General features: G+C 40.5%; 1 protein-coding gene across 9 annotated transcripts in view; it reads left to right on the top strand.

Annotated features, from left to right (window-relative positions):
* Nucleotides 1–9,506, top strand: part of arnt2 (aryl hydrocarbon receptor nuclear translocator 2) — a 476,833-nt gene extending 467,327 nt beyond the window's left edge. For 6 of the 9 annotated variants that reach the window (XM_087981308.1, XM_043677623.2, XM_043677620.2 and 3 more), the window contains one exon: nt 2,471–9,506. In XM_087981308.1, coding sequence (XP_087837434.1) covers nt 2,471–2,569 — 99 coding nt within the window. In that variant the 3' untranslated portion in view covers nt 2,570–9,506. The remainder of the gene's footprint in view (nt 1–2,470) is intronic. The other 3 variants (XM_087981306.1, XM_043677621.2, XM_043677622.2) reach the window with 3 other exon arrangements.
* The last annotated feature ends 10,914 nt before the right edge of the window (nt 9,507–20,420 follow it).

Raw genomic sequence — 20,420 nt, 5'->3', positions numbered from 1 at the left:
GTAACACAGGGCTACTTGTATGTCAAACTGCATAAGGAGCAAGTGATAGACAGAGCTAAGTGATTCTATAACCAATGAATCAGATCAAAGCTCTACAATCCTGCCAATTCCAGGCTTGAATAGTGGTGGACAATTATGCAATTCAGTGGCAGAGAAGGCTTCACAGACATCCCCATTCTTTATGATGGGGAGCCTAGTACATCACTGTAAAATTAAAGGCTGAAGTATTTGTAACTATCTTCAGCCAAGCATGTGAAGGAGAATATGCATCTTGCCCTTCTCTGGATGTCCCCAGCATCACAGATTCCAATCTTCAGCCAATTCGATATCAAGAGCACCAGGACTTCATAACTTAGAACTGAACCATTGGTATGGGATTGCTTAGTTCAGTTTATCACTGATGCCGGTCTTCAGCCAATTGGATTCCTTCCACGTGACCTCAAAAAAATGGCTGATTAAACTGAATCCTTCAAAAGCTATGTGCCCAAATTATATTCTGACAATAATAGGGAAGACAGTGCTCCAGAACCAGCATGCCCCTATTGAAACTGTTCAAGTTCCAGTACAGTTACAAGATTGGCATCTATCTGACACTGAAAAAATGCCCAGATATGACTCTTCTACAAAAATCAGGATAATCCAACCAACATATGTACTGCTGTTTCATTCTATTCTTGATCATCAAAAAAATGATGAAAGGGGTTATCAACAGTGCTACACGCAGGACTTGGCAATAACCAGCTCACTGACACTCAGTTTGTGTTCTTCCAATACAACTCCACTCCTGACTTCATTACAGCCTTGGTTCAGATGTGGGAAAAATGCTGAATTCCAGGGGTGAGGTGACTGACTGACTGTGACCGAGTGTGGCATCAAGGAACTCTAGCAAAACGAGAGAGAGTGTGACTCAGAGGGAAAACTCTTTCATGGTTGGAGTCATGCCAAGGACAAATGAAGATTGGAACAAAAACAGAAATTGCTGGAAAAGCTCAGCAGATCTAGCAGCGTTTGTGGAGAGAAATCAGAGTCAACGTTTTGGGTCCAGTGGCCTTTCTTCAGAACAAATTAAGATCGTTCTGATTGATAGAGGTCAGTCATCTCAGCTCCAGGACAACTCTGCAGGAGTTCCTCAGGGTAATGGACAGGCCCAAACTACTTCAGCAGCTTCACCTCTGACCTTTCCTCCATCATAAGGTCAGAAATGGGGATGTTCGCTGATGATTATACAATATACAGTACTATTCACAACTCAGATTCTGAAACAGAATCCAAATGCAGTAAGACCTGAACACTATTATGTAGAGTTGGGCTGATAAATGGCAAGTAACATTCATGCTTCATAAATGCCATGCAATGACCATCTCAGTAAGAAACAATTTAACAATATTCAATGACATTACCATCACTGGATATCCCACTATCAACATCCTGAGGTTACCATTGACCAGAAATAGAACTGGACTCACCATATAAATACAGTGGCTACAACAGCAGGTCAGAGATGAGGAATCCTGCAGTGAGTAACTCACCCCCTGACTCCCCAAAGCCTAATCACTATCTACAAGGCACAAGTCAGGGTGTGAAGAAATACTTCCAACTTGCCTGGATGAGTGCATCTCCAACAACTCAAGAAGCTTGACACTATTAAGGACAAAACAGCCCACTTGATTGGCATTCACAAACATTTACTCCCTTTTCCACCACTGACTTTCAGTCGCAGCAGTCTGTACTACCTGCAAGATGCACTGCATAACAACACCAAAGTTCATTAGGCATAATTTTCAAAACTAATGACCACTGCCATCTAAACAATCCAGGGCAGCAAATATATAAGAACCCCACCAATTGTAGTTTCCCTCCCAAGTCATTCACTATCTGACTTGGAAGCGTATTACCATTCTTTCAGCGTCGCGGGGACAAAAATTCTAGAACACCCTCTTTGACAGCATTGCAGATGTGCTGATACCACATAGATTACATCAGTTCAAGATGCAGCTCACCATCACCTTTCCCTAGGCAGCTAGAGGTAGGTAATAAACGCAGGCCCGGACAGTCAAGTCCACACCCCTTCATTAATAAAATAAAATCTTCCAAAGATGATTTATTCACAGTGGGCCATTTTGGTGAGTGAGGTCTACTTCTAAAGGAAGATTTTCAAAATCAGTACAAACCTCACAAAAGTGTGAGTTGTTATACAATTTATACTCCAAATTTTGTGATCTTTTACACCGACATTGGACAAAAATGTTAGTTGTGCCTTCCACACCATCCAGCGGCTTTTCATCTGTATCGATTACATTTCTACATTTGTTAATCATTTTTAGCTGCATCTCTTAAGTTACATGCTTTTATTCCAGATGTTTTGTGGTAATATTTTCATAAAGCTTAATATTTGCATTATGAGAAAGCTTAATATTTTCTGCACGTGGATCTTTCAAGACTCTAAGCTGTAGTCGGTTTGTACTTGCAGGATATGTTGTCCATGCTTGGAGATCCAACACAGGGGACTGGCAATTACAACAATGAGGACTTTGCTGATCTCAGCATGTTCCCATCATTTTCTGAGTAAATGGCTAATAAGCTGGTGGTTGATCACTGAGAGGTGAGCATATAATTACAGAAGGAATTTTTGGCTTAAGGAATCCTTTTGAGAAAATTTGAGCTGTTTAAATAAAACCAAATGGATTCAATTCAGTAGCATTAGCAAACTATGTCACACATTCCAGGCAGTGAATTGGGAAAACTAGAGCAAATGTATGCAGTGTAATGAATACCACAGTCTAACCAAACTTTATTAGATCATCCCCTTAACTTCATGAGGGGAAAAAAATTTACCATAACCAGATGTTAGCAGTTAGGACACAAATATACATGTCAAAAATGTAAACATGCTTAACAGTAGATATACACTGCCGTAGAATTGGGCAACACAGAATAAAAGGGTCTGAGTGATGTGAACCAACAAAAGGAAGATTATAATCTTGTCTTCTTACATATTTGTTGAATAAACAAATACTTTAAAGCTAAATTAAAAATGAAACATAACTATGAGCTGAAGAAACATTCAACCAAAAGATACATATTAAACTGTACGCTATAGTTTTACAATGTCGTTGTTCAGTATGAGTGACCATTTTCTTCCTACATCTGATCCAATGTGTTCAAACACTCAATCTTCAGAGGTTTAATCTTTGGATTATAGATCATCTCGCCAGCAAGTTCCAGCATGGTCCAGATCTCTTGAAAACTGAAGCCAGTCAAGTATCACCACTGGAGTATTTTCTGTCAATTTAAAAGAGGAACGTTCCTATTATCTTGACAGTGTAAATGTCAGAGAGGAAGGGAGGAACTATCAAAATCCTTCCCTTCTTTTCTCTTACCTTACCAAGCAGATCAATGTGAGTGTGCCATTCTGTAATATCCCATGCCTCACCAGGGTTTTGCATTTTACTATTGGCTTAGATTGTATTAGACTGTTTATAATCAGTGTACTTCTACATGTTCCACGTTTATATTCATTATTAAAATTATAAATGTTGCAATTTGATGTTCAGATTCATGCCTTAATATTAATATCTTGTAGACACTATTACTCGTGTAACTTTTGCTGTGTTATGGGCAAGTCTTCAGTGTTGTGTCTTAGTCATTTATAACATGGACTATTCTTGTATTAGGTTTGTCAGTACCAATAGAACTAAGAAAACAGCAGGTGTTATTTGTAAAAATGGATCAAGTTAGGGAAGGCATTGCGTCCTACAGTGCTATACATTGACAATAATGGTAGGGGATGGTGGTCCCTCTTAACCCATCATATTAAATATGCAGAGGTTGGGTGATTATAATGTATACTCGTCCAAAATATGATTTAGAAACCAATATGAATTAACACAAATAACAGCTTAAAATGTTAAGAAACTGTCCTTTACTATACACCTATTTGTGTCCAAAAACATACCAGTCCCTGAAATGTACATGATTATTAATTTTGTGGTTTAATTACATCATCACAGTTACGGGTCTGGTGTGAAGCTAACAATACTCAATGCTGGGTTAATTTCCAACCTTGTTTCAGTCTGGTAAGTCTACAGGCACTTGAAAAGATTGTTTTAAGAACAATGAAAATTGCAATTATTGCTCTAAAACATACAATGACATACCATGACAGCACATCTCCTGGCAGGGCTATCTATAAAGTCTCAACAGCAGCTTTTAAAATCTTTTCTCTAATTTTGTTTAGATAGCACCATGGGTGTATGAAGGTACTATAGTTTGGTTCAATTAGAACTTTATCAAATTATGTATAGAATAAATTGTCAAAGATAAATATCTCTGTTCATTCGAGATCAGCATCAAATGATCAAAATTTCACTCCAGTATTGTTAAAAAAAATCTTTCTTTATTTGATTTACAGAAACTTTAAAGATGTGGATTCAGTCTTTACTACTTTGCTGAACAATGTAGTACTTTTAAAATCTGCTGACCAAGGGAAGTACCCTTTGCCAATTAAAATAAATTCTTTAACTTTCCTGTTTCCTGAGGTTAAACCTCAGGAAACAGGTCATAGAATCCAACAGAACAAAAGCAAAATGCTGCAGTCTGTGTAAATCTGAAATAAAAACAGAAAGTGCCGGAGAAACTCAGCAAGTCTGGCAGCATCTGTGAAGAGAGGAAAACACAGTTAACGTTTTGAGTCACTTTTGGAGCAGTTAACTCTTTTTCTCTCCACAGATAAAATCTAATAGAATAGCCCTCTAGTACTAGTAGTTAGCCAATGAATAAAGCTAACTGTACACAAAGTAACAGGTATAGAAGATAACTGAAAAAAGATTTAGGGAGGTTGAGAGGTTCAGCATAAGCTGATCCATATTCCTTCCAAGCTGGTGAGCTACCGTTTATCAGTTTTATATAACCAAACTCTCCTAATGAAGTATTTTGATCACTTAAAATTATATATATTTGGGGTGATTGTGTCCCAACATGACATTCCCCTTGAAACATTTCCTTTCTATCCAACAAAGTAAAAGATAATTAAAACCAGAATAATATTAGGTTTTCATACTCTTGGTACAAATTTCTCATGATATCAATGAAGTAAAATCTCTCAAAGTATTTCCTTTTGCTCACCAGTGTCAAAAGATACTCAGAATTCAGCTATGTACATTAGGGAAAAAAGATCTCTTTTAAAAAAAAAAGTTAGCATGCAGTGTGGAATTTATGTTAAATATTCTTTAGGTATCCTTGTTATATTTGAGTTATTTCCATCTTCGAGGCCCTCACAATAATATGCAGTCAAACCTGGCTGTACTCAACCTTTTGTTCAATTTGTAATGGAAATGCAATAATGAAGCTTTACTGTAGTACTGAAACAACAGTTGCATTTCTGTAGTACCTTTAGCATAATATTAACAGATAGGGCAGTTCACAGAATCATTATTGAACAAAATTGTTGAGCAAAAACTTGCCAGAACATTTGGTCTTAAGAACAAGAAAGCTAGCGAAGCAGAGAGGTTTAGGGAGGGAATTGCAGAGGCCAGGGTTCAGGCAGCTGAAGGCACAGCTGCTGACGGTGGAACAATTGAAATCAAGCTCTTCCAGCACCACTAATCCAGAATCTGGTTTCCAGCATCTGCAGTCATTGTTTTTACCTAGTTGATTTTAACCCTACTGCGAATCCTCTTGCAAGGATGCCTGCCTTGAAGAAGTTTTCCTCCTCTCTCTACAAGAATTTCAGGGAGGCCCTCTCCCACTGCAACTCTACTTTCTCCCCATGCCCACCCTCCTCTAGCTTATCTCCCCACGCTTCAGGCTCACTGCCTTGATTCCTGATGAAGGGCTTTTGCCCGAAATGTCGATTTTGCTGCTCCTTGGATGCTGCCTGAACTGCTGTGCTCTTCCAGCACCACTAATCCAGAATCTGGTTTCCAGCATCTGCAGTCATTATTTTTACCCAATTGAAATCAAGGTTGAGCAATTGACGAGAATTGCTAGAGAACTCAGAACATTATAATACTGGAGAGGGTCATTAAAGATGGGGAGAGTCCAAGACCTTGAGGGGAAATGAACATAAAAATAATGATTTAAAATCAAGCCATTGCTTGCCCTGAAGCCATTGTAAATCAGTGAGGTCCAATTTAATGGGGTCAGGCAAAACATAGTAATCAAGTAGCAGTGGACTAGTAATTGTTGTATGAATTACTAATAGGACAGCATGGTGGCTCAGTAGTTAGCCCTGCTGTCTCACAGCACCAGGGACCTGGATTTGATTCCACCAATGGGATCTGTCTTTGGGAAGTTGTCACAATCTCCCCATGTTTGTGTGGGTTTCCTCCCCTGTTCAGTGATGTGCAGGTTAGGTAGATTGGCCATTCTCAATTGCCCATCATGTCCAGGGTGTGCAGGCTAGGTGGATTAGCCATGGGAAAAGCAGGGTTATAGGGATGGGGTGGGTCTGGGTGGGATGCACTTTGGAGGTTTGGTGTGGACTCAATGAGCTGAATGGCCTGTTTCCACACTGTAGGGATTCTATGATTCTATAATTAATTGCAATACCAATGAATACCTGCTTGTAGTTGGGAAGTTTGATGCTATCATCCCCTTTCACTGACTTGAAGTTAGGGTCTAATAGATTTACACAAGTAGAGGAAAACCTTTAGTGAATCTTAATGGGACAAGGTTCTTGGCTTAAACAAAGATGTAGTTTGTTACACTATAGCAATCAGGAAAAACTTACATTAGTAAGCTGGACACTCAAACTGGGACGACAAAGAGACCTAGGATATAGGTTTTCTCTTTACAAGATCCTAAGCTTTTCTGTCTTTTCCCCAGCCAACATCATCAGATTGGATGGAGGTTTAATGCAGTCTCCAACATTAACTGTTTCAGAATCATGAATCTAAACACCGTGGGTGGCACGGTGGCACAGTGGTTAGCACTGCTGCCTCGCAGCGCCAGAGACCCGGGCTCAATTCCTGCCTCAGGCGACTGACTGTGTGGAGTTTGCACGTTCTCCCCGTGTCTGCGTGGGTTTCCTCCGGGTGCTCCGGTTTCCTCCCACAGTCCAAAGATGTGCAAGTCAGGTGAATTGGCCATGCTAAATTGCCCGTAGTGTTAGGTAAAGGGGTAAATGTAGGGGTATGGGTGGGTTACGCTTCGGCGGGTCGGTGTGGGCTTGTTGGGCCGAAGGGCCTGTTTCCACACTGTAAGTAATCTAATCTAATCTAATCTGTAAGTAATCTAATCTAATCAAAGATGATCACATGGTCTAATGCAGCTGTTGGAGTTCTACTTGAGTTAACAGTAAGCATGAAACTATCAATTACAATTAAAATCCATCTAGTTCACTCATTTCCTTTAGGGAAGGAAATCTGCTGTCTTTGATAATCTGTTTTACTTGTAACTCCAGATCCACAGCAATGATTAGATTCCCTACAGTATGGAAACAGGCCCTTAGGCCAAACAAGTCCACACCAACCTTCCGAAGAGTAACCCATCCAGACCCATTCCCCTACCCTATGTTTACCCCTGACTAATGCACCTAACACTACGGGCAATTTAGCATGGCCAGTTTACCTAACCTGCACATCTTTGGACTGTGGGTGGAAACCGGAGCACCCGGAGGAAACTCACGCAGACACGGGGAGAATGTGCAAACTCCACACAGACAGACACCTAAGGCTAGAATCGATGTGATTGACTCTTAGCTATTCTCAAGGACAATTAGGCAATAAATACCTACATCCCATTAATACTGTTATTTTTTAAAAGTGCTGTAAAAGTGAAACCAAAATCAACCCAGCCCTAAAGCCATGTTATGGTTTCATTCTGTTTTCTAAGCTGCTCTGAACATGAGTAGTTTTGAGCAGTTAACCAGTTTAATCATCACTGTTTCTGAGTCTGCCCCAAATAGAGATGAGGGATCATGACAAAATCTTTGATTCTGAAACACTACTTACAACTGTGGCTTCTCCTTGGTCAATCAGAAAGTACAAACAGTATAAACACCACATGGACCTAGTTAAGAGAACCAATACCCATAAAAGGACCTTTGCCTTAAAAGTGTGAAAGTCGAATAATTTTATTATTGTTCTAAGCATTCTTCTTGAATTTTATTAAAATGTTATTGTCAAGTTGACCCATGAAGTGTAGCAAATGTTAAGTGTGACATATTAAAGACGTCTAGTGTTCATGCTTCTGCTGGTTACCTTAGAAACAATGCAGAGATGAATAGTAAAGTGTAAATGTAAATAGTTGTATTAGATGTGCAGTGAACTTGCTGTTTTAGGAAATATTCTGTATTTTCAGCATTTTGTAAGTATTTTTGATGTAATTTCATGTAATGTAGCATTCTAATTTCTGCTAAAGTGCTGTTATTTTTGTACACTGCAATGCCATTTAACTTCATTTGAGGAAGAAATTTAGCTTCACTGTTGGGTGAATATAATGTTTATCCAGTCAATATAGTTGTAAATGTAATTGTGCAGAAAGGTTTAGTATAGGAATAATTTGAATAACTATTTCTTTACACGTGTAGAACTATTTCAATGGAGCAGTTTACTGTGACTAATTATTAACATTGAAATAAAATCCAACTTTGGGGAGTGTGAATTGGCCACCAATTGTATATTCTTTTCCATTAACTTCAGTGGGAAGGAAGATCAAGTAGGAGTTTATAATGTCTGAGAGTGTAGAATGGGTAAAATATATAGCAATTTACCCCACCAAACTTGGGTGTATTGTGTTTCAGTTATTTCTAATCGTATTATTAAGACTGTATAAAAAAAAACATTTGTACAAATTATTTGTTGGCCATTGAGGGCAATCCTTCTTCATTCCACAAAAACTGTTTCAAGAATATACCCGGCCAAATGTATAGAGCCCCTGGGCAAAATATAATAACTGTAATCTTTCTCAGACAATTTTCTATTGTAAATGGATTCATAACCCAAATGCATATTACTATCTGAAATTATTATCAAGCTATTTTTAACAGTGATATTTATGTATATAGATTTTAACCTTCACTATTTAGTTTTTAATGCAACTAAAATTTGCCTATTAAAATGGCGCAAATTCACAGTTCTTAAATATTCAAATATGGTACTAGAGTGTGTGAAAGCTTAACACAAAGCCTTCCTTCTTTTACATTAGATGTTCAGTGATGAATTTCCCTGAGTCATCTGTTACAATAGCCCATGGTTTTTCAATAAAATACATTTAAGATCATGAACCCTGTGTTTCAATATAACCCTAATGGGGTTATCGAAGTATTTATGTTCATTATGTTTCTCTGTAAAGGTTTAATTTGCAGTGTTTGGACAAAGCAAATTGGGTTTCATCTGTTATTAAAATTTATGGTGATTAAATAAATCTCTGATTATCTGCAGTTGTTCATATCATGTGATTTTGGATCATTGACAGAACACGCTAAAAATATCTGGAAGCAGAAGTTACAAATGTCATTTTTGTGGTGTATGTGTAATACTACTAATAAAATCAAATGAGTAGCACTTGTCTGTTTATTTGTTTTTGTGTGCAGAAACTTGGTCATATTATTGTTACATTCAACAGTATCCCATGGCTGAATACAAGATCAGGAGATTCCCTGCATGTTATGAAGGAGCCTGTTTCTCATTGCTAAGGAATCAGTTGAGATAATAGTTACTCACATGAATGTAACTCTTGTCAAAAGTTGCAGTGGTTTGTTTTTATGTATTTATTTCCAGCAGAGTGAAATATTGATGAAGCTGACCTTTTAGTTGTCTAAGAGTCAGAGGGCTAGATACATGGAAGCAGATCAATATCAAGTTGTCAACTGCTGGGGTTTATGTTATAGTTATAGTCTAAGATTGTCTTCTCCATTAAGTGTTTACTCTGCTGAGCGTGCATCAAATACCAACTTTTCAAGTTGGGCTACTGAGAAGATTCACCCTTGAGTAATACTGTATAAACATCAGGATATACATTTTAACATCTGTAGCATTGCTAGTCGCTAAACTGAAGATTAGAGCATAATTATTGTCTTGTTCCTGTTAAGGCCTCTGCTTATAATACCTTACTCCCTGGAAAGGGGTAGCGCTCGAAAAGCACAACAACTCAGGCAGCATCCAAGAAGCAGGAGAATCGATGTTTCAGGCATAAGCCCTTCATCAGAAATGTGCAGGGGGTGGGGGATGGTGTGTGGTTGAGAGATCAATAAGAGGGGAGTGGTACTGGGACTGGGGGAAGGTAGCTGGGAAGGTGATAGGTAGATGCAGGGGGTGATGGTGATAGGTCGGAGAGGAGGGTGGAGAGGACAGGTGGGAAGAAAGATGGACAGATTGGATAATTCAAGAGGGTGGTACCAAATTGAGAGAGATTATTCTGGAGAGGCTTGTAATCTCTCAAGTTTTGAAAGGTTCCAGTGATCTAATTGTATTTCAGATGATTTAATAGGTTAGATAGTGAGAAGTTATTTCTTATGTTGGGAGCATTACCTTCAAATGTGAGCTTGGTCATTTCAGGATTATGTCAAGAAGTATTTCACTTAAAGGTCAATGGAAATGTGAAACACATTCTTCGCTAATTATCTCAACTCTGTCTATTCTATCTCATACCTGAAAATGTGTTGCTGGAAAAGCGCAACAGTTCGGGCAGCATCCAAGGAACAGGAGAATCGACGTTTCGGGCATAAGCCCCCGAAAGGGCTTATGCCCGAAACATCGATTCTCCTGTTCCTTGGATGCTGCCTGACCTGCTGCGCTTTTCCAGCAACACATTTTCAGCTCTGATCTCCAGCATCTGCAGCCCTCACTTTCTCCTATTCTATCTCATAACCAATTCACTACTTAGGCCAGTAAGATTCCTCCAAAGTATATGCACACTAATATTTTTTAATAAATGCCTATAAGAGGTTCATATAAAAATATGTTCATCATTACTCCTTTAATGACAACACTAGTTACCATCTCAAAATATTCAATTAGTTTCTTTAAAAGTGACTTTCTCTTTACAAATCTGTACACGCCCTCTGTGATTAGTTCACGTTTAGCCAAGTACTCAATTGATGTCCTTAATTACAAATTCCGGTAACTCTCCCACAACAGATGCCAGAATAATGAGCCTATAATTTCCGAGATTATCACCCTACTCTCAAACAATGGATTGTCTTTGGCAATTTTCCAACCCAAAGAAACAATTTCTCAATCAGGAGAGACACCATTTCCAAGTTCCGTTCTAACTCACGCACCATTCTGATTTTAAAGTACATCACTGCTGCTTCAATCATGACTGGTCAAAACTCTGCAGTACTCTTATCTGATAATGCTTTCGGAGTACCTTCCCAAGAAAACTGCTGTGCTTCAGGAACATAAAGGGGTGGGCATTAAATGCTAGTTTATTCACTTCCTGAATACAGTTAGACTTCGTTTTGAATTTCAGTTTATACTAATTGTATTAGAAATCATTATTTAAATGCAAGCGAGTTTCTGATTTATTCTGCCTATTTTAGTACAATTGTATGTTGATTCTAAACACTTAGAAGCATTTATTTAAAGACGTTTTGAATTTGAAATTGTAAATGCAATTTCTTTAGAAAGTATTTGCTACATGAGAATTTATTATTCATTAACGTGCTTTGTTTAGTTAGTGATGAATATAGAAAATGCTGTCCGTCCAGCCATGATATATGAAATTTTGCCATTATTTCTATAATCTGACATCAAGAACATGTTAATCTTCAGCATTGGCTACCTGTATGTAACAGTGGATGGTACACTGCCCTTTCACCTCATGCACCTACTTTGCAGTTCAGTCTCAGCAGATAGGATAAATGTTTCCACTCCAGGCAGGTCATAAACTATTCGATGTATAGAAGTCAGCCAATGAGAACATGGAACCTGTAGAGTCCAATCAGACATTGACCCTTGCTCACAGTTATGAATCAGTCCTGAATGGGATGTTGGATAAAGACTGCAACTATGGGGAGTTGGCAGAAAGGAAACCATATTCATCTGAACTTGACAGAGAACCTGCTGTTTGCTGCCTCAATGTGAACTCAAGGTTGCTGGCTGTAACTTTTAACCCAAGAGTTTGAGTGTTCCTGTGCAGCTTTGAAATGTTTCCTGTCCGTTTTTCTGTGGTGTCTCATAAATCTTTGTGTCTTTGAAACAAATACAACCATTGACATTTTCCTTCTGACCTTGTTTCACTTAAACATTGTAATTGCTCATCATTCCCCACCGCCTCAAACACCACCACCACCACCCGTACACACACGCACAATGATGGCATTCAGTGTGCATTGTTGTGCATTTTAAGTGTGTGGGTGGTTGAAGATCAAAATAGTCTAAGGTAGATATACCAGATCAGGCTGATAATTTTCTTTCAGGAGGTGGTATCTCAAAATGATGGCAGAGGGCGTAGAATGTGAAGGTTGATGACTATCAAGGTTACAGCAGACAGGTCAATTTCTATCTAGAATGTGAAGGAAAGATATACACATATGCGCTATATGAAGTTGTGTACTCCAATCAGGCTATTGTTTCCATCATAATTTTCTACTGCCTGGCTCTGACTTCACCCACCCTGAAATGTTGGTTCATTGCTTTCAACGACTAATGTACAAGGACACCCAGGTCTCACTGCACCTCCCCTTTTCCCAATCTACCCTCTCCAATTCCATGCAGCTTCTGCCTGCGCTTGCAAGCATGTTTGCTGTCTCTAATTCAGCCAGTTAGGACATTACACAAACATTACCTGGAACAAAGCTGACACTCTCTTTACTGAACGTGTTCTTCACTAGGAGAGTAAGTATGACAATCAGACACCGAATAAGCAATTACACTCTTCATGCACTCGGGACGCCCAAAGGTTGTTACATTCAGTGAATACATTTTAATTACACTCACATTTTGTTATGTAAAGATACAGCAGCTAATTTTGCACAAGGCAAGCTTTTACATGTGACAGTGACCCGTTAATTAGTTAGCAATATCAGTTGAGGGTCTCTGGGGAGAATTTGTTTGTTCTTCTTGCTCCTCTCTGAACAGTTGAGAGATCTTCCACATCCCCCTGACAGGATAGATGGGAATGAATATTACCCCATTGTTTAAAAAGGAAGGCAGAGAGAAAATAGCAAATTATTGACTAGTTAACTTGACAACAGTGGTGGGAAAATGCTACAGTCTCTTATAAAGGATATAATAGCAAAGCAGTTTAAAGATAGTGGCAAAAGAGGACACAACTTTAAGAAGTGCTAAACAAATCTAGACTTTTCTGTGGATTTAAATAATCAGGTGAATAAGGGGGAGCCAGTGAATGTGGTTTACTTGGACTTTCAGCAGGCTGTCATTAAGGTCCCACATAAGAGGTTAATGTGAAAAATCAAAGCACATGGGATTGGCGTAGTATATTGACATGGATTGAGAACTGGTTGGCAGGTAAGAAACAAAACGTAGGAACAAATGGGTCTTTTTCCAAGTGGCAGGGGTGGTGCGGTACCACAGGGATCAGTGCTTGGACCCCACCTATTCAACATACATATTAATGATTTACATGAGGGAACTAAATGTAATATCTTGTCCGTTTTCAGATGACACAAAGCTGAATGGAAGGGTGAGCTGTGAGGAAGAAGCAAATAATTGTTATTGGGACAAGTTAATTTCATGGGTAAATACATGGCCCATACTGTATAATGTGTATAAATGTGAGATTATCCATCCAAGTAGATGAAACGGGAAGGCAGATTATTGACTGAATGGCAATAAATTGGAAAAGGGCAGGTGCAGTGAGATCTGTGAGTCCTTGCATGCTAGTCATTGAAAGTAAGCATACATGTGCAGCAGGTGGTAAACAAGGTAAATGGTATGTTGGCCTTCATATTTAGAGAATTTGAGTATAGGAATACGGATATCTTGCTACAATTATATAGGGCCTTGGTAAGAAGGATGCTCTAGCTATGGAGGGTGTGCAACAAGGGTTTAACCAGACTAATTCCTGGGTTTGCACGACTGAGATATGAGGAGAGACTGGATTGGTTAGGACGATGTTTACTTAAGTTTAGAGGAATTAAGGAGATGTCGGAGAAACCTATAAATTTCTAAAAGGATTACACAAAGCTAATGCAGGAAGGGTATAGCCAGAGAGTCCAGAACCAGAGGGTCACAGTCTAAGTTAAGGAAGTGAACTTTTAAAGACAGAGAAGAGGAGAAATTTCTTCACCAGCAAGTGGTAAGCCTTTAGAATTCTCTGCTACAGAAAGTGGTTGAGGTCAAAACATTTAATGTTTTCAAGCAGAAGTTGAATAAAGCACTTCGGATTAAAGGGATCAAAGGATATTGGGAGAAAGCAATAGGAGGGTATTAAGTTGGATGACTAGCCATTATCTTACTGAAGGGCCAAATAGTCTACCCCGCTCCTATTTTCAATGTTTCCATGATGAGCTTCAGTTTAACATCTCACCTGAAATGTAGCTGTTCCAGCAATGCTACATTGTTGCTCAATTGGCAGAGATTCTAATAAGAAGACACGAATGGACAGAATGCTGGCTTGATATTGATTAAAAAACACATCTGATTCACTAATGTCAGTGAGGGAAGAAAATTTGCCATCTCTGCCTAGTCTGCCCTCCAAGTGACTTCAGATCCACAGCAGTACGATTGACTCTTAACTGGCTTTAAAGAACAATTATAGATGGGTAGCAAATGGTGACATTGCCATTGGCACTCTGATCCCATGAAAAAATGTAAATAAAAAAGAAGCATGGAGACTATTGTGGGATTTGTGGCTCAACTGAACATTTGAAGGATTTTGCTACAACTTGTTGGACGACCTTTCCTGACCCCTCCCCATCTCTAAACTGTCAGAATAATTGTTTGGGATTTGGTGCTGCATCAGCAGAAATTTCTCTCCACCTCAGTGTTGGGAAAACTAATAACTATGGGCTGAACGTTATGATATTTTGTCTGTTGTTTTCATTGAGAGTCATGATGGGTTCTCCCCATGCAACCTTGTAGTTTACTTGCACTATCATCCTAAACTTATATCATTAAACTCAGTTAGCTTCACACAGTCAGGAAGGAGAGATCACATCCAGACTGAGACACAGCCCAAGTGAGCAAATAGTTCAGGGAATGTGGAGCAGAATGGGAGTCTGGTACAAAGGGGAAGGGGTGCTTTTTGCTTACTTTTTTGATTCATTGTTTGTAAGGTTTTTTTAACTTAATACATTGAAGCCCAGGTTGAGAGGCCCCACAAAGACTAACATCACAGGAAAATCATGAGTTTATTGGTTGGTAATAGCTAGTATTTGGCTACTTTCAGATTGACAATAAATAGAGGAAATATTTTGAGGCTACAAGCTAAAACATCAGTTGGACTTCTTTAAAAATGAAATTGAGAACTAAGTAAATAAAATCGAGAAGCTTGGCCAGGTGGTGTGCTGCATGATGGGAGAGATGCTAGATCCCATGTGGTTCATGGTGACCATAATTGTAGCAAATATTGGTTGCTTGAGGAATACTGGCTCAGAGTTGATGAGTTGGAGTCTGAGTTTTGAACACTGAGACACATCAGGGATGGGGAGAACTACCTGGATGCTATGGTTCAGGAGGCAGTCACATTCCCTAGATTAACTACCTTGAATTTGGTCACTGGTTAAGGACAAAAGAGTGTGACTACGAGCAAGGCAGTTAGAGGGATCCAGGAGGTAGTGCTGAAGGAGCCTCAACCCTTCAGCTTGTCTGACAGATTTTCTTCTAGCTCCCTGTGTGAATGAGAGGTAGGGGCTGGAGGGAGGATGAGCAAACTGACCATAGCACCATTCTGGGAGTCATTGAAGAGAGTTAGAAAAGAGAAATATAGTTGTAATTGGGGTGAATAATGTACAGTGAAGGGAATTAACACTTCTTTGTTGCTAAGATCAAGAGTCTGAAGGCTGTGTTGCCTGACTGGTATCTCATCTGAGCTGCAGGGGAACTTGGAGCAGGAGGGGAAAGATCCAGTTGCTGTGGCCCACTTAGAGACCTACTCTGGATAGAGGAATTATGAGCAGCTACGAGGAAAACTTGAAAACAGAATTAAAAAGGTAATAATCTCCAAATTACTACTTCAGCCAAAAGCAAATTAGGCACACCATGATTGAAGAGGTGAATGCATGGCTTAAAGATTAGTGTAGGAGAACATCTTCAAGTTCATGGACATTAGCACCATTGATTCCAAAGGACTCTTCAAGAAATGTCGATTCTCTGGCTCCTCGGATGCTGCCTGACCTGCTGGGCTTTTCCAGCACCACACTCTCGATTCAAATGGAATATTGACCCATACTTTGAGGGTTGGAGTATAAGAGCAGGGAAGTCTTATTGCCACTGTACAAGGTGGTGGTGAGACCACATCTGGAGCATTGTGAGCAGTTTTGGTCCACTTAGATATTTCATTAAAGTCAGTTCAGAAAAGGGTCACTAGGATGATTTCTGATGTGAAGGGATTGTCTCATGAGCAAAGGCTAAAGCCTCTACCCACTGGAGTTTCGAACAATGAGCAATAATCTCACTGAAACATGTAAGATTCTTAAAGAGCTTGACAGGAAATACTGAGAGGATGATTCCCCTCATGGTAGAGCCCAGGACCAGAGGGCATAGTCTGAGAGTAAAGTGTTGTCAATTTAAAACTGAGATGAGGAGGAATTTATTTTCTCAAAGGATTTTGAGTCTTTGGAGCTCCTTGCCACAGAGAGCAGTGGGGCAGAGTCCTTGTGTATATTTAACATTGAGATAGATTCTTGATCAGTCAGGGAATCAAGGGTTCCAGGGACGTTGAAAACAAGTGGACATGAGGAATGTCAGAGCAGCCATGATCTTATTGAATCATAGGCCAAACAGCCGAATCCTATTCTTGGTCTTATTCACTCCTACCCCATTGTTGTGGTGCCCCTCTTGTCCAATACTAGCCTGATTCTCTTGCTCACCATAGTCCAAAGATCTGACCACAGGCTGGCTATCCTGGCACTGACCACCCTGAGTTACCCTTCATTGCCAACGTAGTCACACAGCAGCCACAAACCCACCCTGCTAGTAGCACATAGTTGCCATAGCTGATAGTTTGTCTCACATAGCTCCATCTGCTTACCCCACTCTCTGTTTAGCCAGTAAGGCACAGCATTTACTTGTCCTTACCCACATCTCATCTTACCAACCTCTCTATATCTCTACTATTTTTTTCCACAATGCCCACTTTTCTTTCAGTGTGTTATCAGTATTCAGCGAGGGGGCCTTCACACTTAAAATGATTACCTTCTATTTGCAAACACCAAAGGTAAACAGAAAGCAAACAAACAGAAGCTGCCTGCTTTTCCCACAGTACAGATGATGCGCTTGCGTGTTGAAAAAAAACTTATCTTTCATTCGATGATTATTTGCAGCATTCACCTCATGTCTCCTAGAATCTGGTGTCCGTAAGTTCTGTCTGACGTAGTGATTCTGTCCAATGCTGCTGTGCTCTTTCATGTGCAAGATGATGTTCCTCCTGTCCTCATTTTCTGCTCTTATTCTCCCAGTCTGTCAGCATCCATCCCATCCTCTCTTTCCCTCTCCAGTATGCACAAAACGGCATGCTAGAATGATTCAGCAAGCCATGTCTGGAATATATTAGAGGGCCCCATCAGACCAGTCCAAACAGCAGATCCTCATGCTCAGCTGGCCAAGCATTGCTCCCACATGGCATTGTTTGCAATGTATCTGCACTTTGCCTCAGTCAGGGCATAGCATAATGGAGTGTGGGCGGCACGGTGGCACAGTGGTTAGCACTGCTGCCTCACAGCGCCAGAGACCTGGGTTCAATTCCCGCCTCAGGCGACTCTCTGTGTGGAGTTTGCACATTCTCCCTGTGTCTGCGTGGGTTTCCTCCGGGTGCCCCGGTTTCCTCCCACAATCCAAAAATGTGCAAGTTAGGTGAATTGGCCATGCTAAATTGCCCGTTGTGTTAGGTGAAGGGGTGAATGTAGGAGAATGGGTCTGGGTGGGTTACGCTTCAGCAGGTCGGTGTGGACTTGTTGGGCCGAAGGGCCGGTTTCCACACTGTAAGTAATCTAATCAACCATGGTCGCAGTGTATAGCCCTTGTCCTCTGGCATTATAAAGCATCCAGCCCCTGAGTGCAGCAGGATGATAACAGTTCTCATTAGAACTCCAGATTGGTGATCCTCAAATCTTTGACTGATTAGATTACATTACATTACATTAGATTACATTTTTACATTACATTACATTACTGCTTGCAATAGACCTACATAACTGACAGTAGTCCATCTCTAGTCTGAAGTAACCACTAACCTTGACCATCCAAAATAGACAACTGACCCCATGCCCGAGACTGTGTGCAGATATTGCTCTGGACTGACTGTACCAGGACCCCTTGACTAACAACAGACCCTCTTGACTCAGCTAAGGACTTCTACTCACAGCCTTTGAGAACTGACCATTTTATTGAAGCATGTGCAGTGTGTTTGTACATTGCTGTAAATGTGAGATTAATGTATCGCAGAGCCATACAGCAAGATGTGCAGCTCCTTGACTGATCAGTGCTGTTACATAGCTTGGCTCTGTGTCTGCACCAAACAGCAATTCAAGGCAGATGTACTGTGAGCCTTTAAGCTCTGACTGAGGAACCAACATACTCAAAGGGGATGCTGTGGGCATCCAGGTGCGTGCTAAGTGAGTGAGCACAAAGAGACTGAGGGGGGCAGCTGGGAACTTGCTCCTGTGTGAAAGTGTCCTGGCAGCAAAGGCATTGAAAGGTGGCAGTGCCCACCAAGTTGCAGCATTGAAGTATAGAGCTATACTGTAAGTGGATGGGAGATGTGCCACAATGGAGCACTGAGGCTGGCACATATCAGATGCGACCCTCTTTGAACATGAGCTATGTGCAGTTGCTGCCCATGAGATCCTGGGATCAGGTGTCCAAGATGGAGGAGCAGGGGGCAAGCAGGAGTCACCAGGTTCCAGCTGGCAATTTCATATCAGAAATTCTGATGTCTTGTCTCTTTTCACCGATTGGTAGGATAGGAATTTGCATATTAATGTGGCGAGACGTGCAATTAATGAGGCTGATAGCAAGCAATAATCCCAGTTCTTAAGCATCTCGCAGCTCCCTAGCAAAAATCTCCTCTTGATATCTGGAACTTAGTTGGAAAATGCAATGAGTTGTTTCCAATGTTGATATTGACCTTACTCAACTTCACATGTGATTCTCCCAACTTTCTCGCCATAGCGCACGTCATTCACACTTCCATCTGAATTCTGCCTATTATCTTCACTCTGTGTCACTAAATGTGTTCCTAACTATTGACTTTCTGGCTCTTTGGCAACTGTCTGAAACTAAGCCAAGCTAATCATCACGTTCAGCTTCCAAACATATCTGTTCCCTCACTGAAACCAATTTCCACCCCTGCATGTCTTTCTTTCCTATCTTACCTCTTGTTTTGAGTATCCCGATGCTTGCTGGTCTCCCTTGTTCTACGTTCTGTAAATAAAGCTGTTTAAAATCTCCCCTATAATGTCCTGTCTCACCTCTGTTCATGTATCACTTCCTTGGATCGTGGTTTCATGTCCTGCTTTTCACATTCCTCCACGGCCTCCTTATCTCTGTAATCATCATCAGCCCCAGAACCGTCCAAAGTCTCTTTCAATTCCTCGAGTTTGTCTCTTGATCACTCAGCCATTGATGATCCATTGCAAGGATCTAAGGCTGGAATTCTTTTCCAAAATATTTTCTTACTTCCTCTTTAAGACACTTTTTAATCATCTGCGCTAATGTCTGTGGTGGTGTCAAAATGTTGTTTGTTAAAGATCGTGAATATCGTTGAGTCATTTTATGGTATTGAAGGTGATTTATAAGCCAATAAAATTGAGGAATGGCTTTGGTAAGTTCTGTGCAGAGATGACATTTCACTTATAGAGTCAAAGAGTCACAGAGATGTACAGCATGGAAACAGACCCTTCGGTCCAACCTGTCCACACCGACCAGATATCCCAACCCAATCTAGTCCCACCTGCCAACACTTGACCCATATCCCTCCAAACCCTTCCTATTCATATACCCATCCAGATGCCTTTTAAATGTTGCAATCGTAATAGCCTCCACCACTTCCTCTGGCAGCTTATTCGAGCTGCCAGAGGAAGTGGTGGAGGCTGGTACAATTCCAACATTTATGACCTCTAGTCTCCCTGTATTCCGTGAGATCTAACCTTGCTAACCAGTCTCCCATGGGGAACCTTGTCGAACACCTTACTGAAGTCCATATAGATCACCGCCTTCAGCACCGCCTTCCTAACCTGCAATCTTCTTCCCGACCTCTCCGCCCCCACCCCAGTCTGACCTATCACCCTCACCTTGACCTCTTTCCACCTATCACATTTCCGACGCCCCTCCCCCAAGTCCCTCCTCCCTATC

Source organism: Chiloscyllium plagiosum, unplaced genomic scaffold (genome assembly GCF_037043375.1).
Source record: "Chiloscyllium plagiosum isolate Xiang-an unplaced genomic scaffold, Cpla_swu_hap1 HiC_scaffold_39, whole genome shotgun sequence".
NCBI lineage: Eukaryota > Metazoa > Chordata > Chondrichthyes > Orectolobiformes > Hemiscylliidae > Chiloscyllium > Chiloscyllium plagiosum.
The sequence above is the reverse complement of the archived record's forward strand: the minus strand, read 5'-3'. Positions and strand labels throughout refer to the sequence as shown.